The 27,568-nt window shown below is 37.7% G+C and overlaps 1 protein-coding gene across 1 annotated transcript in view; it reads left to right on the top strand.

Moving 5' to 3' along the window:
- BTBD11 (BTB domain containing 11) overlaps nt 1–27,568 on the top strand; it is a 602,423-nt gene that overhangs the window by 359,743 nt on the left and 215,112 nt on the right. Inside the window, exons 10-11 of the mRNA XM_044087588.1 lie at nt 1,322–1,500; nt 8,489–8,594. Of these exons, the coding sequence (XP_043943523.1) occupies nt 1,322–1,500; nt 8,489–8,594 (285 nt within the window). The remainder of the gene's footprint in view (nt 1–1,321; nt 1,501–8,488; nt 8,595–27,568) is intronic.

Below are 27,568 nucleotides of genomic sequence, written 5' to 3'. Positions count from 1 at the left end.
CTCTGTCTATACGTTTAAATTCTTGCTATTCTTTTTAGTTTTATTTCAGCTGAGAGCAGTATTTTTCTACGTGCTTGCCACCCTTTCACTGATACTTAGAGACAATCAGACAGAAGGACAGATAAGCAGACAGACATATTTAAAGGTAGATATATATTTTCTGGCTTACATTGCCTTTATGACTGTAAGCCCTATTTGAAGAGCTGTTGTTACATGAAATGATGGGTAGTCAGACTGTACCCCTAAATCTTTATAACCTGCTGTTTTGTCATGTGACTCCACCTATGGTGCTTTGGATGATTTTAAAGAAGCTCACCTTCTGTTCCCATCTCACTTTATCTGGATTTTAGGTTAATATTCCTGTAACAACAAAAGTATAACCAAGGAATGACACCATGTAGCACTTCTTGCTGGAAATACCCCTCCCTATGTGTAACACTGCCTCTAAAGCATTCATGCTGACATTTGGACTACTCTAATAGTCGAAGACCATTGCTGGCTACGAGTTCTTCCTCTTCCCTTCTGTTCCCTCCCCCTCCCTTCCACTTTTTAATTCTTGTGCTTCTTGAGAATATCTTTCTGATTCATAGCATTGGTTCTAAAGAACTATAATCCAATCTGATACCTATGGTTTCCAGTATTCTGTGTACTGTTTCAGTGACTTCTTGACTGTTTCCTTTGTATATTTTGGAATCCTATGTGAAAAGTGTACATGTCCTTCTTCTGTATTTTTTTCTAGTTCTTTTTAACATTTCTTCTGTTTTTATTGCATAGTTTATTCAGCCTCTTCACTGGTTCATTCACTTCATTTCTGTTGCTTGCTTATATTTCCATAAATATTAGGATGATATATTGAAGTTGTAGATGTTTTGTGCTTGAGAAAATTCCACTGCTACCCTGCATGTTTGTTTTAAGTTTATGGATATATGGAACGTGAAACTTGGAGCATGTGTCTACTTGAGACTTAATTTGTAGATATTTGTGCTTATCCTGCCTAGTGGGATCACATCAACAGTGTGAATTCCCGAATTCCACAGAAGTATCATGAACAGACCCTACACGTAGGAAGCTAGGCTTCTCTGAAGGACAGTTACAGACTGCCCATTATTTGCAGGTGCCAGTTAATTGACCAACCGGTGGATCTGAAAAACAGCCATGGCTATAGCATCCATGCAGGAATTTGGCTGCAGCCCATTTGGTCTTATTGTCAAACTGATGATTATGGTGGTAAACACAGTACTAATCTGAAGGCAGATCAAGTCATAGTTTGCATTAACTGTGGTGTTTGTGGAAAAGAAGTGATTTTTTTGTGTTTCTCCAGGAGTTCCTTGGACCCTTCACACCTGGCTGGAATCACTACGGACAGCATTCCAGCAGCATCGTCGCCCCTTGATCCAGGGCCTTTTGCAGGAGTTTAATTCCATCCAGGAAGAGGAGTACACCGAGGAGCTGGTCTCTCAGGGACTGCCTCTAATGTTTGAGATCCTACGTGCAAGCAAGGTATGCAGAGCTGTTAAATGTAAACTCACTCATGCTACAAAAATCTGTGTCAATTGTAATCTATATTCAGCTCAAACTAAACCATACTGGATGCAAACAAGGAAAGAAAATAATAAATATGATAAACTATAGAAACATCTGTAAACAAATGTAAAATTCTCCATGTTTTAACAACTTAGAGAGGATCTGGGGTTTAGTGTTAACATTTCTTCCTCACTGCTCCATTGTTTGTGAAGCTCAGTCCTGACATCCACTCACTGTCTGTATCAAGTTTTGAACAACAAGCTGTTTTCAAATTTGGACTTTAATTGTCATTGGTCATTGTAATTTATTATATAGTCATTCATATTAGTTTCAAAGTATCGGATTATTTGCTAACAACTTTATTTTTGTTGGGTATTGTCTCAACCCTGGTCATAGGTCCATAGGTAGTTGTTAAGCATCGCGTTCAGAAGAACACTAATGCACCTAGCCCAGTCACTCACCTTCCCCAGAGCACTGGTGATTTAACTTACTTTCTCAGAGTCAGACATTAGGCAAGCACTGCCTTTTTAAAGATGTTTTTATAAGATTTGCTACTTCTTCAGTGATACATCCTACTGATTTCCTCCTGTGGTAAGGTAGACATGGCTAGCTTAACCGTCCTGTGAGACAGTTTGCCTAGGTCTGGTTGTAACGCCCTGTTGTATTTATTTGTTTTGTTCATTAACACATCCAGTAACTGAGTAAATGATCTGGCTTCAAGTGATCATTTATAGCCATAGCCTACCCACAGTGCTTTGTGTAACTAATATTAATAGTAACATCTTCAGATGTGGGAGAAATTCCTTTTTTGTTTCTTGTTTTTCAGATCAGAGAAATTCAAACAGTGTTTTAAAAATGTGGCTTTCCCATTCAAGAAAGGAAAGAGACAAATACTTGCTAATACATGAAAAGAACAATAATTTCCCTTTTCTCTGTGCAGTGGTTACTTAGGAAATAATTATAAGTTGGATGGGATATGACAGGCGCAGTCCATTACGTGGGGACATGGAGGGAATTGCCCTGACATAAAACACTTGTTTCAGACAAATGTCTGTATATGTTCCCACGAACACCATGCTTTGCTTTTGTTGCAAAATGTTTACAATCTGTTAGTAGGCCCATAACTAAATATCAAACATCGTACATAAGTTGTAAATCTAGGGTCTTACATAGGTTCATAGGTGTTTGCTAGGCTAACAACCACAAGGGCCTTTTTAAGCCTAGCCATGCATCCCAAATGTCTGACAAGTTCTGGTACCCTTGATAAGTGTAAGCCAGGGCTTGGGAGGTGAAACATTTACAAGCAGGGGCGTGGGAGATGAACCACTTACAGGCTGCCTGTGTCCATTACAGAAATAGGTGCCAAGAGAGGGATGAATTTCCTGTTCCCCGTACAACTGTCCATGTTACTTGAATTGGGTTAAGGAGGAACTCTGCTTCACATGGATGGGAAGCCTGTTTCAGAGATGAGGTAGTCTCTGGGATACATGCCTGTCTCTCCAGCAGGACTTATTTAAATTACAGGCAAGGTTTAAGTCTTTAGAGTGGGTAATTCTGGTGCTGTTTGTTTTTCCTGATATGCAGGAGGTCCCACAGAGTGGGGTCTGACAATGCACTGTATACTAGGCATAGATCTCCTCTCACCAGCCTGTAAGGATAGGGTCTTGAGGCGGTCTGTATAGGACCTTTTACTTACACCCTGTATTCTTTTACTGAGGCACCTCTGTGAATGTTCCATTTGTTGGATATGCCTGGTTAGATACATACCAAGGGGGAATTGTACTCAGTAATAGGTCTGATGAATGCTGAATACAGTGGAACAATGACTTACTTGGACCTAGGTGCCATATCTTTGTTTATAAGTTGAACAACATACAATGATTTCCTCAGTACTATAGACACATGATGGTCAAAGGTTAGATTACTGTATATGTGTGTCGCTAAGTCCCCAACTGCTGGCTCAACTCTAAGGGGTGTGTTGTTACTATGATAGTTACCAGGAGTGGGTGACTTCCTGAAGGATACTATTATGCATTTCTTGGCATTTAGTTTTAGTCCATGACTCTGACACCAGTTGTTTCTCTATGTCAGCACTTCCTGAAGAATATCTGTGTTAGTGTGGGATTCAGTGACAGCTTCTAATTTGCAATCATCTGCACATTTAGTCAGCCAGAGACTATTTACATTGGCCTTGACTTCAGAGAAGTAAATGCCAAACAGGAGTGGTCTGAGGACTGATCACTGAGGGACTCCACTTGTGACTGACCTCTTTGTAGAAGTGGACTCCCCAATTTTAACATCCTGGGTCCTGTCTGTGAGCTGGTTGGCTATCAAATGGGTGATATACAGGTTTGTACCTAACCTCTTGAGTTTGTCAACAATCCCCGAGTAGGGAGTTGTGTCAAATGCGTTGGCCAGATAGGCAGTGTGAACCATTTTGCCCTCATCCATTGCTTTGGTGACCTTCTCAAAGAAGTCCATCAGGATGAGTAGGCATGACCTTCCCTCGATGAAACCACTCAGTGACATATGTGTACGTAACACTTATCTTTACGTAAGTCACATGGCAGTATGGAGATAAGTCAGGATTAGTACACCGATACAAGCTTTAGCTAATTTCTTTTCTGTATGCTATTTAACTCAATGGTTCATTGCAATAGTTGTATGCACAGTACTGTAAGCCGTGCTTGTTGTTACTTATTTGTTTGTTTGTTTACCAAGATGTCTTATCTGACACTGCCAATTCTCAGTGGCATCCTTGGTAGAAAAGCTTCATGGAAAGTTTGTCAATAGTCTTTAAGTATAAAATACATCAAGTAAAGTTATTAATATATGGTTCGGTGTAGAATGAAATGTAAAATAATTTGGAACGAATAATCAGAAGCATGGTTAGGGAGATTAAGCATATGGAGTGTGAGTCAATTTAATCATTTCTGTCACACAGGGTACAAACTGCAGATGAGATAACTGTAAAAATGCAAGAGAAAGAGGTAATGCATATACAAAACATCAGAAGACCGAAAAAGAACATCCATTAACTGATAATCTAAACCTGTGATTTCTGTATTAGTATCAGATGACACATAGAGACATTATAACAAGAATAACATTTTTAATTAGAATGTTCAAATAACTCCACAAGGGCATACCTATTTAATGAAGTGACAGTCTGTCAATGAGTCTTTGAATGCATACTTTGAAGAAATTAGCTGCAATGAAAGTGGAAGTCTGCACCAGATTTTGTCAACGTGGAGAGAGAGACAGAGAGAGAGAGAACCATGAATCAGCAAACATATATATATTTATGTATGTGTGTATATGTATGTAGGTATATATATATATATATATATATATATATATATATATATATATATGTATATATATATATATATATATATATATATATATATATATATATATATATATATAGAGAGAGAGAGAGAGACACACACACACACACACACACACACACACACACACACACACACACACGTATATATATATATATTTTATATATATAGACAGATATACATTTTTTTCTTCTTTTGGGGTATGGATTTGAGAAGTCTGTGAGCGGACCTGAGGTTGTGGTGTGGTTTATAACATTTCAGGATAGATAAAATGGGGGACAGTTGGGGTAATTTTGAGGGGTTGTAAGTAACTGTTGGCTGAATTAAGCCTAATGTAAGTTTTAAACTGAGAAGTAGTGATGGAGTCTACTTATAACCTTGCTAAATGTGTGAACAGGGGAAGCTATAGGTTATTGAAACTATACAAAGATTTGAAAAATGACGGAAGAAGATTTCCAGCAGTGGAGAGTTGAAAAGTGAAGGTCTTCAAGGATGTCTGTGGTTCTAATTTGTCTTGGGTTAGTACAGCATTTACATGCTTAGCAGAACTGAGCTGATTATCTGTAGTCAGTCCAAATAGTTTTCTGGAAATAAGTACTTTAGTTTTTAATCAATAAAAATAATATATTGATAGGTTTTGTGATTGGAGAGAACTTTATTGGTGCCATTGCTGTCAATGTCTTTTCTCTAAAATCAGGGAAAAAGCCAAAAATAATCAGGGATACTTATAAAACGTTTAGAGCATTCAATTAGAACGTTGGTAGAATGTATTATACATTTTGTTATGAACAAGACGTCTGCAAGTGCAATGCCTGGAATAATATAATGCTCTTAACCCTCACAGTTTTATCACAAAATGACAAGTTTTGTGAGGCATGAAGGAACATTTGAATACAAAATCAGGGACATCCATGAAAATCAGATTTTAGGATCCTTGCAGATGAAATAACAGGGCTTCGGCTTTGTAGTGATATAGCCCAGAAGAATTTAGCCAAGACTGAACATGTTCTGTAATTTAGAAATTACGATAGAGACAGTATCACTGTGAGTAGAAGTATAGCTAGGATGGGGCAAAGGGGCAGCTGCCCCAGGTGCAGGGTGTTAGGTTGCCATTAGGATTAGTGATGTGAGGAGCAGCAGATCAGAGAAAGCAGACTCTTTATTTTTTTTTTTTTGCTCCTCAGGTTAGAGTTGAGGGGTGCCAGATCAGGGAGCAGCACCGGATGATATATGATCCAGCTATGTCTTTGCTTGCCAAGAGGATAGTAGAGATGTAGAATGACCAACATACTGAACTAATCCAGCACCACTCCTGTGCTTCACCTTCCCATCATTAAATACCATGAAGAGTGCATGACCAGGAACTGAACCTGGTGAACACCTAGAGTCAATGACAAGAATCAGATTAAATACCATGAAGAGTGCATGACCAGGAACTGAACCTGGTGAACACCTAGAGTCAATGACAAGAATCAGATTAAATACCATGAAGAGTGCATGACCAGGAACTGAACCTGGTGAACACCTAGAGTCAATGACAAGAATCAGATTAAATACCATGAAGAGTGCATGACCAGGAACTGAACCTGGTGAACACCTAGAGTCAATGACAAGAATCAGGGGGAACTGCATCTTTCCATCTGACAAGCTGTACCCTATTTTCATAGTAGTCACCTTCCTCTGGTCACTAAGGAGGGTCCATATGAGGCTTGAAGTTCTAGAATGCAGCAATGGCTGACTGTACCAAAAGCCTTGAAGAAGTGCACAAAGAGTGGTCGACAACATTGCTGCTGTTCAGGTGCATAGACAGTTGCTTATGAAGCAATCAGTTTCATGCCCAGGTCTAGAGCCATCACATTGTGTGTTGAATATGAGATTATTATTAATGATGTAATGGGGAGGCTGATCATGCGATCCCTCAGATTTTTTTTGAGTACAGAGACAGGATTTCAGGGATAATAAACACTAAAAGCAGGCAAGATACCTACCTCCTTTATGTCTAGATGAAACAAGGGCGTGCATCCAGAGTGCAGGCAGCCTTCCTAATTTGTTTGAGTGGTTAATTAGTGTTGGTATATGGAAGATTATGGGCCTGGTTGTAGTTTTCAAGAATTCTGGGGAAAAAAATGTAATTTTAGATGTACACAGGTTTTTGTTTACAAAGGAATTTATGAACTGTAGTGATATGATTTTGAAAAATGAGAACAGAACACTGTCACTGAGATGTAATGACTGAACTAGTGGTGTGTTAACAGCTGTTAGAAACAAATTACTCAAATGAATCTCTAAAGTGAAATCCAGTCTGGGTTACTGATATGGATAAGTTGAGGAAATGGGGAACGAATGTTTATATGGCCATAATTTGAGAGGTGATTGATGGTATTCCAAACCTTTTCAGTGATTTTGAGAATTCTGTTGGCTGATATACAAAATAATTTATTTTGCCATAGAGTAAAAAAGGACTAAATCTGATTTCTTGCATCATGAACTTGTTGGAGTTCAGTAAGTAACCTTGTTTGGTGCTAAATGGTTCACAGATGATGTCTATATGACATCATGGTTTAAACTTTTAGCGTGATCTTTTGAAGACTGAAGTTTTGAATTCCTCTTTTCCAAACTGGGGCCATACTGAGGAAGCTCTGCAGAAACCTGTCACTGATGTACTGCAGGCATTGTCAAATACCAGTCATTTCTTAAACTAAATGTTTTTGTTTCGGTCAGTTACTGGTACTGAGAAAAGGGCACCCATGAATTTTCAAGTGTTGGTAGCTGTACTGATCTGCTTTTCAATGTGACTGCCAAAATTCTTTGTGGCAGTACTGTAGATTTCTGTCATGGCTACACTGGTTATTGTGTCCAAGCTGTGTTTAAGTCTTTGAAACCTAATTGTATCAATATGTATTGATGTGAAGGAGGATGTTTGCTGAAAGAGAAACCAAAAATAAAATACTACTAGTTTTACTGCAGTAGCAGCAATGTATGCATGCATGTATGTATGCATATAATTATTTTGGGCAAGCAGGTGGGCTGGACCACAGGGTCCAAGTTTCCAAAATAATTACAGAAATTGCAAAAACAGTAAGTTTATAAATTGATTACAAGATAATAAATTAATGAGTAGTAAGAAAACACTTATCCCTGGGTAATATTTTAGAAAACTATGGATATGGGTGACAGTGCAGATGGAAAAGTTAAATTTGTGAAGCAATGAACATTGAATGAAAAGGAGCCAGATATAGAAATAAACGAGAAAAAATAAAACAGAAGCCATGTTAAAACAATGTTTGTTAGTGTGTAACAATAGGTTGTGTAATTATTTGAAATCCTTGCAGTTTTAATTATGTTTGCAGATCTGGATACCTGAGGTGTACTACTCAAGTGGTGAGATTATAACTGATAATGTAGAAACAGGACTATTTGGGAAAAAGTTGCATGGGGTATACATTCAGTTCAAGTACAGATAAAGATCTGTTTTTGTGACAACACAGTTGTCACGGTAGCTTGCTTATTTATTTATATGGAATTTCAGTGATGTTTTGAATGTAGTGACTGTTGGAAGAATGTGGATATTATCTGGTATAATTGATGTAAAATATTTCATTTTTATTTTTTAGAATGAAGTTATAAGTCAGCAATTGGCTGCTATATTCACACAGTGCTACGGGCCATATCCAATTCCAAAGCTTATAGAGATTAAACGCAAACAGACATCTCGTCTTGGTGAGTATGTTACTAACTCATGGTATGTTCCAGTTCCTGGAAATGAGCATGTCTGCACTAATAAAGGCTGTTGCATGTAGCAAAAAACACACTGGTGGTGTATGTGGGCTGTAGTCATGCTTACAAGCAGGTGATGCTAGAAAAAGTTTGCATATATTATCATTTTTGTTGTATTTTCAACCTGAGATTTATTGGGCACTAGAAAATCTCCAGGTGTGACTCAGGAGCATAATTCTGATTAAGTACTCCATTCAAAGTTACAATGTTTGCAGGTTGATTTTGATGGAATCAAACTTATGTCAGCAGGAAACAAGTTTATTACCTTAAACCCATGTATGTAATTACACAACGTCTCTGCAGGCAAAGCTCTCACATGCAGATACTGATATCTAGTAACACACACACACTTCACCTACCATGGAGCAAACACATAAACTCACATATGCTTAGGCTCTTAAATGCAATCTACCCAAACCTCAATGGCCTCCCATACAGTGCCCTCAGAAACCTCCCAAACACTCAGCAAAGGCAACACTCCCCAGGACTCATAGAAACATATCTCACAATGCCTCAACCTCTGAGCCATTAAGGCAAACTGCTACACATTCCAATATATTTGTCATTTGAGACTCTCTTGTGAGATGCACTGATGCCCCAATCACCAGGCTGAGCAAGGAAACAGTCACGGTCAGTTGCCTATCAGGGCCACAAAAAGAACAACACAGAGAGGCTCAATCCAATCCCCAGTTTATTTGGCTTGAGAATAAACTAGGGATTGCATTGAGTCTCTCTGTGTTGTTCTTTTTGTGGCTTTTCAAGTTTGTGTGTCTACAAAATTAATTTTCGAGTTGCCTGTCAGGGACAAGGATCTGCCAGATCATGCATGCTCTCAGGACATTGAACCACAAGTACCAGTATGACTCTGTCCGTAGCCCATGTGGATGTTAATGACCTAAGACATACCTCTCTGGACTATATGAAGACAGACTTGATAGAGCTTTCAGATTACATGGTCCAGGAAGGTGTGAGCAGCATTCTGCCCTCTCCAAGGATGATACCACAGTACATACCGAAAATGACTGACTTTAACAATTGGTTTAGTTAGTGGTGTCATTCTAAGGGGGGGTCCAATATTTGTCAGTTTGGGAGAACATTATCAACAGACCACTCTGCTTTGCCAGGGATGGTCAGTACCTGCCCCCACTAGGCTTTCAGATATTGGCCAAAACATTATCCACCCCATTTTAAGCAGTGCCAATCTGATAAACCTTTCAGCTAGTAAATTCAATGCAAGAATCCCTGTACTACTTTAAATTATGATAGATACTTCAATGTGGTATGGTTGGTCATGCTGATTTACAGTTCTGAGTGATTTAATGAATAAATATCTTCCTGGAGCAGTTCCACGAGAGAGAGAGAGAGAGAGAGAGAGAGAGAGAGAGAGAGAGCACATAGCTAATTAGCATATGTTTCTCCCCAGGATTGCCTCATTAGCATACAATAAGGCTGGTGAACCAGCCGTATACAGTGTTGCACATCTTTGTTCTAGAGCGCTGTGTAGCACCGTATTAAGGCTGTGTCTGAATTCAAAAAGATTACTACAACATATATATAAAGGGCCACAGTAGTGCAGCAATTAGGGTTGTCACCTCACAGAAAGAGGTTCCCCAGTTCGATTCTTGGCTGCAGTGGCTTCTGTGTGGAGTCTGCATGTCCTTCCCGCGGTCCAGTGACATTTAAAAACATGCAGGTAGGTGCGTGCATGAATGGATGTGCCTTCTTTGAAGGTTGGGCATCAGGCTGGCAACTCGGCACCGTAAAAATCAACTACCAATCATTAGCGGACCGGAGTTCCGCTGTGGTGACCCCTAACCAGTAAAATCTGAAAGACTTGTTGTACCACAACATTTATATAAGATGCACGTGTCTTGGTAACATTTATGGATTTCTCCAATGGTCTTTATGCACAAGCACCAGACAGAATAATTCTGTGACCTTCACCACCACAGTCCACTATTTTTCAGTATCCACCATTTGTATGTTGTGTTAAACTCCTGTTCAATATACAGAATATATTAATAGACTAGAGTGTCTTTGCTGAGCTGCCATTACATCACAAGTAAAAATCATATGTATATTAATATATATATATATATATATATATATATATATATATATATATATATATATACACATCGTTTTCTATTGATATTGTGCTTCAAGCAGTACATGATCTAGTCCTAGGAATACATAAATGTTTTGTGGCTTCACAAGGGTAGCGCTGTGTACATGGAACTGAAAGATCTAGGGGAAGGAGATTTATGCTCCATCCAGTTGTACAAAAACTCACAACTGTGCAAACACAATTTTGTCTAATGAGGGACACTGAAAGACATGATCTTTGCTACCCCAAATTACAAAAAAAAAATGTAGCTGATTAAATTAAGTAGTGGAGCAGAAGACATAGTTACCATGTATGAGAAGGAGCGAGTCTGTATTACATCGTTGAACTGCAACAAGTATGAACGATGTAATATCAAGCCTGAAAGTCCGAAACCTAAAAATAGTGAAGCCATGGCACATCGCTTTTTTTCCCAGGGAAAAAAAAATCAGTGGGCCGTTTTCGGGGCTTTACTATTTCCTCCATTGTGGTGCGATCTCGGAGTTGGTATATTTAAGTAGGGTGTGTGTGGGGGATGTGGGGGGTGAAGCCTCCCACTTAAGGTTAAGTTTCAGGTTGCAGGTTTTTTTTTTGTTAGGGAACAGCGATTTTTCCTGAGAAAAAATTGCTGTTCTTTGTGTTCGCTATTTTAGTGTTTCAGATATTAGGGTTCGATATTACATTGTTCGAACTTTTAGAAGTTCGATGATGTAATATTGACTGAAGGAGCTTTTCCCTCAATGGAAAAAATACATATTTTGTGGTACTGGTATCATGAGATCGTCTGAAAAAATATAACACCCATAACGGTCAAGCTGTATTGATATTTATAATGTGCATGTACTGTAAATAAATAAATCCACAAAATATCAACATCATATTTAGAGGATATTACAGACTGCTTTTAGCAACTAATTAAGCAATACTTACACAGTATAAAGACACAAGATGTTTTGTGGTCACAGAAAAATAGATTCAAATGGATTCTTCTGGTGTACCCCAATATCAAATGAGGCTTCAAACTAAGCATTTTACTACTTTTCATACTTGAGATATTCCCAGAAAGATTACATTATTCTGGGAAAAAATATGTTAGAACCTATTCTAATAAAGAATTAATACCCACTTAGATTAGTTTTGAATGTTGTCTATAAACATTTGTATGAACTATTGTTTCATATCTCTGCTGTAGAGCTCCCCCCACCTTCATTTCATCTCTCCGGAATAGAGAACCATATGAGGAGGCTATACAGGCACTTCTTGCTGCACAAACTGCCTCCACATGTAGAATATGGCATTCCTGGCTTATAGGAAAGAGCTTGTTTGTAAGTAATAGCCAAGGGTTTCAGCTGGAGTTTATACAACCTAACTTACAGATGCTGCAGCTTCCCTAAATCTTTAACTTTGTGTGAAAAATATAATGTCTGCCTTTCAACATTTTGCTATCTATACCACAGATAAAAAAGTAGCTTATATACTAATGCAAATATGAACACCATTAAGATTCAACTGGCAAACATAGGTTAAATGGTTGTTACTACAACAGAAATTGCATATATGCATTTACTACATTGTAGCAACATGTAAGTCAAATAGGAGGGTGGCCTAATGGTTAAGGTGTTTGCCTTACAAGCACAAGGTACACGGTTTGAATCTCACAGGGGATAATTGGCTAGGCTTAAAATGTCTCGCAAGGGCAGTTAGCCCAGTACTAATCTATGAATCTATAAAATCTATGAATATGCTTTCTGCATTGCTGAATGGCAGGAATAGTGGCTGCCAGCAACATTCCAGCCCTTGAGTCCTACATGGCATGATGCATTTCATGTAAGAAGAGGACAGACCCCTGGACATTTCATATAACACCCTAAATTTATGATGTATGCACCATAAAATTTACAACATGCAATAGCCAAAAGCAACATAATTAATAATGGATGTTGCAAAAGTTTATACCACTTTCCTGAATTAAGAGACCAAATAAAAATGTTCTACAAATGTGTGACAATAATATATGCTGTATTGTATATGATGTTTACAGTTGCTGCTTTATTTCAAATCGTTTTAACTTCATAAATTTATGAACCCTGTAAAATTTTGTTCTGTGCTTGTGGAATTTATTTGCTTTTGGTCATCATTTCCCCAGTCTGGTAAATCCACTTTATATCACATCAATAGCTGAACATCCACAAAATAATCAGTTTTGCTTCCCTTTTTCCTTGTATTCCAGTGCCTTTAAGCAATAACCCACACCTGGGTGTGGGTAATGCTGGATTTACCTACGGTTGGTGTGGTTTGGTCACAAGGGCAAAGTCCGAGTGGCCAAACAAAGACAACCGTGAGTAAATCCAGCATTATCCACACCCAGAAGTGGGTTATTGCTATTATACAATGACATTATTTAAGAAAAAAACTTACTTTTCTTAAATAATGGTACTGTATAATGCCTCTGTGCTGCCCTTCCGCAGCTGTCTGGTATTCTGCAGCAGTTCTGAAGTACTGCGCATGCATATGCTTACGCAGTGCATCAGAGCTGTGTGTGGAAGCAATGGAGAAAGCAAGATCTCCGTTGCTTTTTAGAAAGTGTCTTGCTATGTTAATAGAGTTTAACATAGCGATACAGCTTTAAAAAAAGCAACGGAAAAAGGAAGATCTCCCTTGCTTTTTTTTAAGCTGTCTCGCTATGTTAAACTCCTTTAACACAGCAAGACACTTTCTAAAAAGCAACGGAGATCTTGCGTTCTCCGTTGCTGTAACAAAAAAAAAAAAGACTTATACTAATGGAAAAAGTCTGGGCAACCAAACCTTAATAACAAGACCTTCTGTTTTACAGTGGACACCAGGGCTTGCAAGTCTAGCAAAACATGGAAGTGTCTGTATTGAGTAAGTCACTTCCATTACAGGTGTATCTCTGCCAATTACATGGCTTTATGAAGGCAAGAGTGATGTTGTCTCTCTGTCAGATCACATACTCAGTCTTGGGGTCACTCATTCTAAGTATCTCAAAAGACCGGGTACAATTTTGAACATCTGCTGCTGGTGTATTAATTGGGGATAATCTTCACTAATTACAGAATTGTGACAGCACCACCACAAATAGATATGCAATATTTGAATATTTGCAGCTTGGACAATTAAAAAAAATAATCAAATTTAGTCAACAAAATTGGACTTTGCGGTAAAAATCTAATTTTTTCCATTAGTTTGATAACTATGAAAATGTTAATTGCATAGCTCTGTATATCGCTATTGCTGAACAAATTGTGAATATTGTTGGGCTGTTGACAACTGAGTGAAGATGCCCAGTGTTTGATTAAATATCTGGGTTAAATTCTGTGCTATACCCTAAAAGATAAACTGAGAATGATTTATCTATTTCCACTGAACCACTGTACAAGATTAGTGCCTACTACTAATTCAGAATCTTGATTTGCCGACATTTTAAAGCTAGGTGTATGTCACTACCTACTACTGCTATTTTGTTAGTGTCTAAATGTCTACAGTACTGAGTACACCGGTATCGATTCCAGTAGCTCATAACATAATGCAGTCATCATGCTTTATCTAAAGTTAGTTGCATTAATGAGCCAAAGACCATTGTTTTTACACCATACCATTTGTGATCTGATATTTACAGCTAACATTTTAATGTGCACAGACATTTGTTTAACTGCACTGGCTATGTTTACATTTTTACAACCTTTGGATTATTTAACTCTGTATCCCATTCCACTGAAACAGTGATTTTGTCTCTGATGTAAACTTTCAGATAGATTGCTGTCAGTCAGCCTATTATTAGTTCCAAATGTCATTATATCTGTTATGTTGATCATTTTTCCAGTTGACAGTGACTCGGCTACTTGAGTTGCCTTCTGCATCTTAAGGTAAACAAAAAATGTACTTTACTTCTTTGGGAAGGCATAATTTTCCACAGTGTAATGTTATGACATCTTTTATTTGTTATCATATTTAGTACTGCTTTAGAACTCACTGGTATGAACCTGCCAGTGTATGTTTTCCAGTAAAAGTCACAGACCAGGATAATCATATTTTCCCAAATAATGAAGGATTTGTCACACCTGCAGGGCCCTTGAAGATACTGTCCAGATAAGGCTCGTGTCAACTTTAGGATCATGTAGATAATCTGTGAAGAGGGTAATAAAGAGGATGTTCAGTATTTACGTAAATGTTTTCATTCTTCAGAATTCTTAATACTTGAAGAATACCTTCTCAGAAAAAAAAAAGAAAAGTAAAAAGAAACTCATCAAAAACAAGTCTCTTTTTATCATATTTGAAATGTCTGCAGTATTATGCTGTAGATTAACACTACAGTTGTAACTAGTGACTTTTTTTTTTTTTTTTCAAAACACTCTTTATTTCGTTTTATAATTAACAAAATAAAACAATCACACAACATAGCAGGTGATAGACAACAGAAGTTCTGTATAAGCGTTATTATATAATGAGAAAACAACCTAATAACCTATATACATAAGTGCCATTGACTATGATCAAGACAAGAGAATCCTGCTGCAAAGAGAGAAAGAAGAAAAAGAATAAAACGACTCCTCCTTTGTCTTCTAATAAAATTCTATATTACTAAACACTGGATGGATTGATCAAAGTTATCGTGGAGAGAATTCAGAATTCTGGCAATTAAATACATAACCTCCCAGAAAATGATAATAATAGGTCCTTGCAAGAGAGCGGCTTATCAAAAACTTTGGGACTTTATTTTCATTTTGTTAACAGATGATTGAGATATCCTCCTTTATTCATACTTAAGTATAGTTGAATTTCATAATCTGGTCATTGATATCCCCCTTAATCTCTAATTAATCCCTCCATATTGCATCTTGACTTGGGTTTTGCCTTGTTATTTTATGTTTATCAAGAAGACACGGAGGAGGGTTATGATAGTAACCGGTGACTTTAAAGTTTGTGGGAGCTTCAAAAAGCAAATGAATGGGTGGGAATAATTGCTATGGGGTGGAGTTATATTGTAGCAGCCTGATGCCTGTTTAACTGTGATCAAACAGTAGCTGGGGGCAGTCCGTTTTGTCCAAAGATTATGTCAGTAAACACTCATGAAGACACTTTATTGACTGTGCGAAACTCAGATGTCTAATTTGTGATTAAATAAAAAAAGCTAACAATGAAGACAGTGATTACAGTAATGTCTGGCAGTTGGCATAGAGAATTAAGGAGCTATTAACAAGATGTTTCCTGTAGTCCGGTGGTCCAAGGTTTGAGTCTCTCAGCCTCCATTGTCTGTGTGACTTTAAGTAAGTCATACAGCACTCCTGGGCCGAGTCTGAAAAAAGTCCATTGATATCAGTGTTCTACCACAGACGGCAAACACAAATAAAATAAAATAAATACAATAACATAACTGTATTACAGCTAAATGGATTGGAAAAGTTATATTCATGTATGGAATCCTTAATGAATTATAAAGTGATCAAGAATATCATTTTTCCGGCATGGGAATACAAGATTGGGTGAAAACAGAGAATGATGGGTCGTGCATATCCCTTATTACTTTTATACTGCAGTTCTTACTGAATAACTGAACAGACTGAAGATCAAATTCAGGAAAACCCAGGCATTGCAACTATCTGCACTTGGTTAAAATTGTTAACAGGAACAGTAGACCAACTAAATTACAGACAATTAAGAGAACAGACCTCTCAGTTACAGCTGTACCAAGCAAGAATGGTATTTTACAAATGAAGAAGCTACAACCAGAAGCTAGTTGTCCAACTTTAACAAATGCTGAATAGACATGTCTACGTCTGCACACTGACACGACAGTATGCACTACTGCAATCAAATATTCAAATCCTCCTACTGTAAAAAGTTATAACACTACCATACTGTCATTGGGGATAAGAGTAAAGACTAGGGTGTCAAAATAGGTTGGACACAGAAACATGAACTGGTAGCAAAGCTTGTTAATGTGAGGATAACAACACAGGTTATTATGAAGATCTTGCTACTAAATATATATGCATAAACATTACTGCAAGAAAACAACTAATCACAAAAGGATGTTAACTAAGATTTGGATAAGAAGTCCTATGCAAACTGACACTAAAGGTGTTGCTTACTTTTCAGACTTGGTGACACACCGCTGGTATTAGCTGACAATTCTATGATTAAACTTGATTGTTTTAACTTTTTGATTGTTTGGAAAATATGCCATACTGTCCCAGAACTGTTAACAAGTCCACATTAAATGCCATAAAAAGAAGGTGGCTGGTAATTTGTTTTTAAAACCTGGCTTTTGAAGACAGGCAGATGACAGAGCTGACTTCAACATTCTGTCTTGTCAACTGTGCATAAAGTTAAAAGCAAATTATTTTTCCGTCTTCTTTTATGTCTCATTCTTATCACATTTTCATGCGCTATAAACGTATCATTATTCTTGATGTACATGTTGTCATTTATTTTCTGGTCTTCCTTTCTTATAATTATATATGAATATGAACTATCTGTACATTTTGTGTAATTGTGGTTTGTTATAATATGTATACACACAAATAAATGAATGCAGGTATTATATCGGAAACAAATATAAAAATATACAAGGTTTCTTGAAGAGAATGCAGATTTGTTACACTGTGGGATATTTTTGACCTCAGGCTTTTGCAAGCTGTCAGCAGGGGTCAGTTTGGTTTAACAGTATGCCGCTACAACAAAGAAACTAATTGGTGCAAGAAAGAAGCACACACTGTTTCCAGCAAATGGATAGCGTAATTAAGCTGCTAATAAACCCATAGTCCCAGTGCAGAGCAGAGAAAGATTCCAGATTTTTATTTTGATATTGCAGTGACTCAGAAAGTAAAATCTCTTATTCAGACTGCATGTTTGAAACTATTATGTTCATACTGAGGTATTTAGAGCATGAACTTGCTGAAGTATTTAGAGCATGAAGATGCTGAAAGTTTGTTTATCTGTTTACTTCTATGTGGGTGACACCTTTTTATGGAAACGTTCTTGAATGCAGTACCGAAGATTTTTAACTAAGAGCAAATTTATACAAAAACTAATATACAGTTTTACAAAGGTTACTGCTATCAAACTCCAGTTTCCAAAGAATTTGAAATTACAAGTAGGAGCCCCCAAAAAAATGTTCTTTTCTTGCCCCCCTTTCTCTCTCTTAGTTCCATTTCATTCAGTGCCTTCAGGCTCCATTCCTGTATCATTATTTATCAAGTAAATTGCACATTTTAAAACTACATTACAGGCTTTTCTTACTTTTAGGTCTGTACACGAGTTGTGAAATGGGTTCCGATTCACACTGGGTGTTAATCAGAGTACAGTGTGATGTGCAGAATAGTATGGAGAATGGCAAGAAGCTTATAGGAGGTGAGCCAGAGACAAAACTAGTGAGGTCACATTAGGGGCAAATAGTCTGCTGTTCAAATTATGCATATGATGGTGTAACAATATGGAAGTTAGGCTGCACATGCAAAATGATGTAAATGATGCCACTAAAAATAATGGAGCAATTTGAAACATGTAAAGCAGTCAGGCAGTACCACTGCACTCACCTATTCTGAATAACAGGAAATAGTTATGTATAGAATATGAAATATGTGTGATAACAGTGGCTGTAGCAGAGTGGCATGTTTTAGTGGCTGCTCTCAGAGTCAGTGCCACAGGGCCAATGGTATGTGCACTGTGGCCCACCATGTCAATGTAGGTGGTACTGCCAGCACTTAATGTACCAACATTTGACTTTCCAGCAAATGTGAGCCACTTCTGCTTGCATTAGATGCAGTACAAAAGCTTGTCAAATTGTGTCACCCATATGGGGAATCAAGGGGATATGTGGTCAGCCCATCCCAGGGTACACTAATGTAACTGTTAAAGTATTAAACACATATTTGTGGTTTTAAAATCAAAGAATCACTAATAGGCTTTAGTTGTTTTATATGTATTATAAGTCATTTGTAGTTCATTGTATTGTATTTTATTATATTGTGTTTATATATATATATATATATATATATATATGTGTGTGTGTGTGTGTGTGTGTGTGTGTGTGTGTGTGTGTGTGTGTGTATAGATATATATATATATATATATATATATATATATATATATATATATATATAGATATATATCAGTTCACCGACAGGTCAAAACAGCAACACTCACATGTTCGACTCCACATCATCGACACTTCATAACATCGACGTTTCAGGTAAGCGATCTTCCCCCTCACAGGACCCATGGTAGCACTCGTTTCTCTGTTATAACGCGTAGGGTTTACGTCATTATTCAAAATTTACCTTGACAGCGTTGTCCTTACCTTCTTAATAGTGAAACGAGTGCTACCATGGGTCCTGTGAGGGGGAAGATTGCTTACCTGAAACGTCGATGTTATGAAATGTCGATGATGTGGAGTCGAACATGTGAGTGTCACTGTTTTGACCTGTCGGTGAACTGATAGTACTTTAAAAATGGGCTGGATTTAATGATGTTTTAATGGCTGCATTATTTAGGAATTGATTGTGTGTAAGGGTTTGTCTGAAGAAGTTCATTTGGATAGTTGTGAACAAAAGCACTAATAATAAACCCATTTTGGGATATAAGGATACCGTGGCTCAACATCCTTTCTGTGTTTTGGAAGTCTGTGATTTTTTTACGTGGTTTAACGTAACTGTTGCCATAACCATCCTACCTACAGGAACATTTCAATGATTTGCCATAAACATGTTAGAAATTTCGCATGTGTCAGCTTTGCAAACCCTGCATTAGTTCCACAACATTATACTTTAGCATGCGGAGGACCATATATGGTTCCCAAGAACTGCAGAACAGAGAACTACCACTATGTATGTGGCCTAGAGTATTGTTCATTTTCCCTGAGGTCCTGGGTGCCACTGATTGCACTCACATTGCTGACAAGGGCCACCTAGTCCACAGGGAGTCATTTACATCACTCATAAGTGCTTCTACTCCCTGAACTGCCAAATGGTGTGCAATGCAATCAAACCTGGCTTGGACCCAGCCAAAACTTTTGACACAATACCCACTCAGACATAGCAGAAGTGCTAAATAAATTGGGAGTAAATCCCTATGTCAACTGTTGGATTGCCAGCTGGCTGACAGATAGAACACAGAAATCAAAATAGGAGAAGCTACTTCCAAGAAGAGACCAGTTGCCAGTAGAGTCCTCCAGTATTCTGTGCTGGGATGTCTTTTGTTTGGCACCTACTTTTCTGAAGTAAAAGCCAGTACCAAAAGGCTCTGGCTGACAAAGCTTGCAGATGACTGTAAGTTAGGAGCAGTTATTGAATCCCCAAATTAATTAGCCATCCTGCAGGAAGGTTTGTCTCAAATAAATAATTGGTGTCAAAATGACGGTCTGAAACTAAATGCCAAAAAATATATTATCGTATCCATTGGGAAGTCATCTAATATCTATCACAGGAAACTACCACTGACATTACACCCTAAGAATTGACCTCATTGTTTGGGATTTGGAAACTTATGTGGACAGTGATCTGACTTTTGACCAACATGTGTCTATTGTTGGAAAACAAAGTCAGCACTCCTAGAACCACACACTTCAGCAACTCAAGTAAATCCTTGTAGTAAATGGCCGCAAAACACTTTGGGAGCGGTAAAAACACTTTTTATTAAATCAAAGTAACAAAGAGATAAGCGCTTTCGTCAAGAACCTTCTCAACTTCATCAGATAACAGCAAATCCAGAAGAACACTCTTAAGTACGTTCTGCAAGAGCATTAATTAAGTAATAAACCAATCCCATCACCCTGACTAAAAGGACCTCCCTGAACTCATAAATATTCATGAAATGCAATCATAAAAATATTCTTAAAAAGGCACTCTTTAAAACCAGCATTTAAATGTCATTGACAAGTGCAAAAATGCTGAAAATAAATGTAAATACTAATACACACATAATGTATAAAATCTATAAAATGGTGTTTATATAAAAATGAAAGTATATGTAAAAAATGTATATAAATATTTTTTATATTTTTTATACATTTTACCTTTCCAAAACTGCGGTGGTGGTGCTGCAGTAGCATTGTCGCCTCACAGTATGACGTTGTCCTGTTCGATTCTCAGTTAGAGCGTCTTCTGTGTGGAGACATGCATGAATGGGTGTACCTTCATTGAAGGTTGTGCATCAGAGCTGGCAACTCAGCACGTAAAAATCTACTGCCAGTCATTAGTGGACCGGAGTTTCGCTGTGGCGACCCCTAACCGGGAAAAGCCGAAAGACACAACAACAACATATATTTTACCTTTCCATTGCTTTTAGTTTTAACATGCAAGCAATGGAGAGTGAATAATTTAATCCTGGCCATTGCCCCACATTTAGGCGGACCTGCCAAATTAATTCTTTCTTTTCCAAAAGCAGCCCCCATGGGCCACCTCTTTTATCCAAGTCAACAGTGTCCACAATGAAAAATTTGAAAAAATGGTCTTATTTTTCTGTGCACTGTTTACTCAAGGCATTTGTGGATTTTCCAAGTCTTATATCCCTTAAGTGCTCATAAAGTCTGTTTTTAAATTTCCTCTCAGTCTTTCCAGCATAGAAACATTCACATGAGTTACACACTGCACAGTAGATAACTCTTTCAGTATGATAGTGCACCTTTTTATTCATCTGTATTTTAAAACCATTCACCAAGAATCTATTGCCTTCCATCACAAAACTACACTGAGAGCAGGAACCACATTTTTCATAGACCCTGCATGTGCAAAGTTTCTGTTAGACTCTAAAATGCATTTCAGGTTCATCCCTCTCTTAAAAACAATATTTGGTTTAGTTCCAACACATTCTCTGATACCCCTATCATTAAGCAATATAGCCCAAGTTTTGAATAAAATATCCAACACGTCCTTACTGTTACTGTGAAAAGTAGTAATAAAAGTACATTTAAAATTTGAATTCTGTTCAACATTGGATTGGGTCAAGTCAGTTCCTACTCCATTAACCAAACAATAGGGGGCATGCCCTGGGCAGGTATCACCTCGTGGTGACCTAAACAAGGGTTTAAAAAAAACTCTTTCTCTTTTGTTGACCATCTCAATCATGACTTCATTAAGGAGCCATAACGGGTAACCCCTCTTGAGAAACATAGCTTTCAGATGGTCACACTCGTCTAAGACGTTATCAAACAAACTAACTAACTGGGCTGCCCTTACAAACTGGCCCATTACTACCTCTCTTTTTTGTTTACACGGGTGTGAACTATCAAAAGGCAGAAAGCTGTTTGAATAGGTTACTTTCCTATGAATTTGTGCTACAAAGGTTTTCAACTGACACTCTTTCTTCAGTAAGATGGCCAAATACACTGTTTGTTCACTGTTAACCTCATGTGTGAACTTTAAAAAACTGGTTGTGCTATTGATATATTCTAAAAATAGGGGGATCTCTTCTTTCGGACCATTCCAACAAATAAAGACATAGTCCAAGAACTGTGTATACAATGTACAAAACTTAAACCATGGGGTATTCATTAAAATCTCCTTTCCCATTCCAACATAATTATGTTGTCATACAAACCACCACACGCTGACCCCATTGACACACCTTCAATTTGTAAAAACAGTTCATTATTGAATATAATAACATTATTTGTGAGTACTAGTTCTAATAAAGTCTCATAGGTGATAACCAGTGGCTGGAGAAGACCCTTACCCACCAAAAATTCACAAAACCATTCCATGCCTATGGTATGCCATATTACCGTATATAAATCTCTGACATAGACTGTGATGAAACTGACTGTTTCATCAAATTCTAACACATTAATCCTTTTTAAAAAGTCCCATGAGTCCTTACATAGTAAAAGTTCATGTTGCACAAAGTCCTTCAATCTGCTGTCCAAGATTTTGGCTACAGGGTGGGTAATGGTGCCCTTTGCATCAAATATGGGCCGCATAGGTGGTTGTTCTAAGTCTTTATGTGTCTTTGGTAACCCAAAAATGACAGGGATCCTAGGCTGTTCTATGCTTAAGAATATTAAATTCATCCAGAGAGAGACTACCTTCAATGAATAAATCGTGTAAAACACTTCTCACTTTCTTATATGCACCATGTAGTTCATTAAACGAAGATTGCATGCGAGCTTTATCTGCTAGCAAACACCCTATTTTATTGTTGTAGTCCACCATGTTCATCATGACAATCTCACCCCCTTGTCCTGTTTCATTATCCGGAGGTCCTTATTATCAGACAGTTGTCTTAACTTATTCATTTCATCCTGTTTCAAATTTCATTTTTGCTTTTTTGCCATTTTAACATTTCTCATATCTAATTCACACATTTTTTCAAAAAGCTGTAGTGAGGGATGAATGGGGGGGTTGTTAAAGGTACTGGATAACCTAATGGGATCCATGATTGACCTACAATCCTTAAATAAAACATTCAGATTAAATTTTCTAGTCTACAACTTCATATCCAATAATGCTGTTTCAATATTGGTGCTTTTATCAGGAACAAAAGTCAATCCTCTAGCAAAAATATCACAGTCTGTACTGTCAATAGGTAAACTAGAATAATTGAAAACTTTAAAGTCACCATCATGATTTAAAGAAATGGACAAACCAGGGGGAGTTGTATCAACATGAGCAGACACAGCTAGTACCTCGTGTAGGCACCCCTCCTGTTGCCCCTCTGGTTGAAAGAATACCCCCAGCCCCTGTTGGCATAATGGGGGCCCCTGTGGGTTGTTCTCTCTGTAATCCCACTCCCTTAGTCGTTCCGACCATCTCAGTGGCAGAAATTCTTCCTCCCCTAAAAAAGTCTCAGTGGGGACCATATCCTCTCTAGGTTGTGCATGGTCACCCCAACCATGGGATTTCAGGGGTTCAGTGTATGCAACATTTCTTTCATATTCAGATTTGTCATGCTCAATTTTATTTAATTTCCTGTTTTTAATGGTATTTGCCTGTTGCTCATTGCTTTTAAAAATACACATATTCAAAATTATTAGCAGAGTCTGCAGTATTAGAAGTCAATAGTACATGAAGTTCTGTAGCTTCCTGTGTTAAACTTTGTATAGCTTTGTCATTATGTCTTATAACCATTTCCATGTATTCTAACCCATGCTGGTCAAATAAATGGAACAATTCTTTATGGAATGCAGAGTTACTAATCAAGCCTGTAGGAAACCACTACAAGTGGAGGCCCTTAGGCACATTCTTTAGTTTAAGGCATTCTTTAAAGCATAAGTTATCAAGTTGCAATTTCTTTATTTTTAAAAGCAACTTATCAGACTTCTCCATATTGTCATTATAAGAAGTAGCACTTCCATTTCTTTGGGAAAATAGGCTTGTAGTAGCAGAAAGCCAGGTGTTTAAATGTGGAGCTTCAGAATGCATGTTAGATCCTTCATTTGTGGTTTGTGGTCGTCTGCCTTCATTTCCATGTCCATTTAAATCAGAATTAGTGTTAAAATAACTTCTGGTACCATTTTCACTTCCGCTGAGCAAAACAAGCTCCAGATTGGTCCTCCTCTCGTCCCAGTCGTTGGAATTGATCTTCTTATTGAACTGAAGTAAACGGTTACCTTCCCCCTGTAAGCCAAACACTTCCTGGTTGCTCAGGAGCATGTTTAATCTCTCAAACCATTCCAAACATTGACTAATGTCTTGTAGCAGTAAAGTAAGATCACTGATGGATTTTCCCAGGTCTTGGGAGTCCAAAGGTGGTGGTGTGGTATCCAGATCTGTGCCTGAAGCCATAAAACCGACCAAAAAAGCACAAAAGTCCACAAACTGTAGGAAAACAAAGTCAGCATTCCTGGAACCACACACTTCAGCAACTCAAGTAAATCCTTGTAGTAAATGGCCGCAAAACACTTTGGGAGCAGTAAAAACACTTTTTATTAAACCAAAATAACAAAGAGATAAGCGCTTTCATCAAGAACCTTCTCAACTTCATCAGATAAGAGCAAATCCAGAAAAACACTCAAGTACATTCTGCAAGAACATTAATTAAGTAATAAACCAAACCCAACACCCTGACTAAAAAGGATCTCCCTAAACTCATAAATAATTAATAAGTGCAAAAATGCTGAAAATAAATATAAATACAAATACACACGTAATGTATAAAATCTATAAAATGGTGTTTATATAAAAATGAAAATATATATAAAAATGTATATAAATATTTTTTTTATATTTTTTTATATATTTTACCTTTCCATTGCTTTTAGTTTTAACAGGCAAGTGATGGAGAGTGAATCATTTAATCCTGGCCATTGCCCCACATTTAGGCGGACCTGCCAAATTAATTCTTTCTTTTCCAAAAGCAGCCCCCATGGGCCACCTCTTTTATCCAAGTCACCAGTGTCCACAATGAAAAATTTGAAAGAGTGGCCTGATTTTTCTGTGCAGTGTTTACTCAAGGCATTTGTGGATTTCCCAATTCCGATATCCCTTAAATGCTCATAAATTCTGTTTTTAAATTTCCTCTCAGTCTTTTCGACATAGAAACATTCACATGAGTTACACACTGCACAATCGACAACTCTTTCAGTATCACTGCTATATCACCCTAGAAAAGGCCAAATGGCTACCCATAAAACAAAGCTCTAACCTACTGTTAGGATCCCAACTCTACAAACTACTCCAACTCCACACTCTTCACACTCTTACCCCTTGCAGCTAGAGCTCATGAAAAACCTCCTCATACAACTTGAGATATTCCTCACAAGTCCAAACAACTCCCATTACCCCTAAAAATGAGGTCCACAGCATAACAAATGCCTTTTCCTCTCAGGCACCTACACTTTGGCAAGTTCTACCCATTGGCCTTAAGGAAATCAGCATTTATTCTAAATTCAGAATGCAATTCAAAAAGTTAAATGTTCCTGTTTAAAAGCTGAACCACTTTAAAAATGTATATATATAAAAACAACAAAACTAGCTCAAGGCACTAAAAAGTAACCAATAATCCACCACGTAAGTGCCAAAGGACTAAGAGATTGCTGATTGTAACACCAAACAAAATTTATTGTTTTATCCACTTGAAAACGTAAAAACACATAAACGCCCTTATCTCATAACATTCACGTATCGCGTTTTCGTCCATACATCTAGGACTTCATCAGACAACTACAATTAAAACATTTGCATTTATATACCTTAATTCATTGATATGAGCACATTGAATCCAATGAAAAACAGTTCATTTAATTCAAAACATCAAATCAAAACACCCTGCTCATTAATATTAATGCCTATCTAAATAAAGTGTCTTCGTGCTTTTTATTACAGCTACCCTTTTGTAACTCATCTCCTGTTTACTATAATACATTCTCTACCTTTGTTTAATAATTCAAGATGTAAGGGTTTCTAAATATAGATGTTGTGGAATTTAAAATAAAATCTTTTTTTATAAAAAAGTTCTTTGCTAAAAAATGTGTTATAAATTTCCTTATTAAAAACTACTATAAGTAAAAATTAATGTATCAGCTCCTTCTAGTGCATTGTAATTGTAATTATTCTAAATCTTGAAAGCCCTCAATTTAAGTAATGAAGAAATTGAAAGGGTGTCATTTAACCCAGGTTTAGTTCCTGCTTCTAGGTTGACCTGCCACCATAGCTCTTTACTTTCCAATATCTCCTCCCATGGTCCTCCTCTTAGGTCAGGTCTTACTTGTTCAAGTACAAAAAATTCATATTTGTACTCAGTGCAGATCAGAGAGTGTCTAAATAGTGCATTGGTTAGTTTACCTTTCCCAATGTCGTAAGTATGTTCGTAAATTCTCTTTCTTAGACCCCTCTCCGTTTTGCCCACATAAAAACGCTGACATTTTTTACAGGTTACCAAGTACACCACTCCCTTACTTTCACAGTTGTAAGAACCTCTACTTCTTAAAAAAACACACAGAACTCACCCACACCCCTGCCCACTTTAATATTCTCACTCCGAGATTGCACTACTGTGCTATGATCTCAACAACAGCCACATCCCCACATTTTCACTCTTACTTAACCACTCTTTCACGAAAGTGCTTTTTCGGTGAAAAGCACTTTCACGAAAGTGTGCTCGGCCATTTCACTTTCGGTGAAATGACCGTTCGCTCAATAGTAAGGATCACATATACATATATATATATATATATATATATATATATATACATAGCGAAACCACACAACACCGACAACCACATCACCGACACCACATATTCGACAGTCCATAAACACGAAACCACACATAACCGACAACGAAATAACCGACGGTACACAAACACGAAACCCCATACACTGCACACACCACAATAACAATTATTAAAAACAAAACACATCCCCATTCCACAAACCACACACACAACACAAGCACACCAAAATCCTTACAAGCCCACACTAAACCTTACCCTAACCCTAAGGTCAATCACATTTCTGCACTTACTTATGCAGGCTCCTAACCCTAACTCACTTAACCCGCCCTATCGCCCTAACCCTAACTCACTTAACCCACCCCTATCGCTCCCTAACCCTAACTCACTTAACCCACCCCTATCGCTCCCTAACCCTAACTCACTTAACCCACCCCTATCGCTCCCTAACCCTAACTCACTTAACCCACCCCTATCCCCACAGACCGTCAATCTCCACACTTACCTGCCTCGCACCCTAACGTCCGTCACTACCGCATACTCACACAGCCTTTCCCCATGTCGGCATCCTCGGCGTTGGTGTTGTCATCCGTCGTGTCGGTCTTCTGCATTGTCGATGTTCTGCCACTCGCGATTCGCGTCGGTCTTCTTCATTTTCGATCTTCTGGAGCTCCGAATTCCGCTGTCGGT

The sequence above is a fragment of the Protopterus annectens genome, chromosome 11.part0 (assembly GCF_019279795.1).
Source record: "Protopterus annectens isolate FY-2018-M chromosome 11.part0, PAN1.0, whole genome shotgun sequence".
Taxonomy (NCBI): Eukaryota; Metazoa; Chordata; order Ceratodontiformes; family Protopteridae; genus Protopterus; species Protopterus annectens.
Note: the sequence above shows the minus strand (reverse complement) of the source record. Positions and strands in the feature narration are given on the sequence as shown.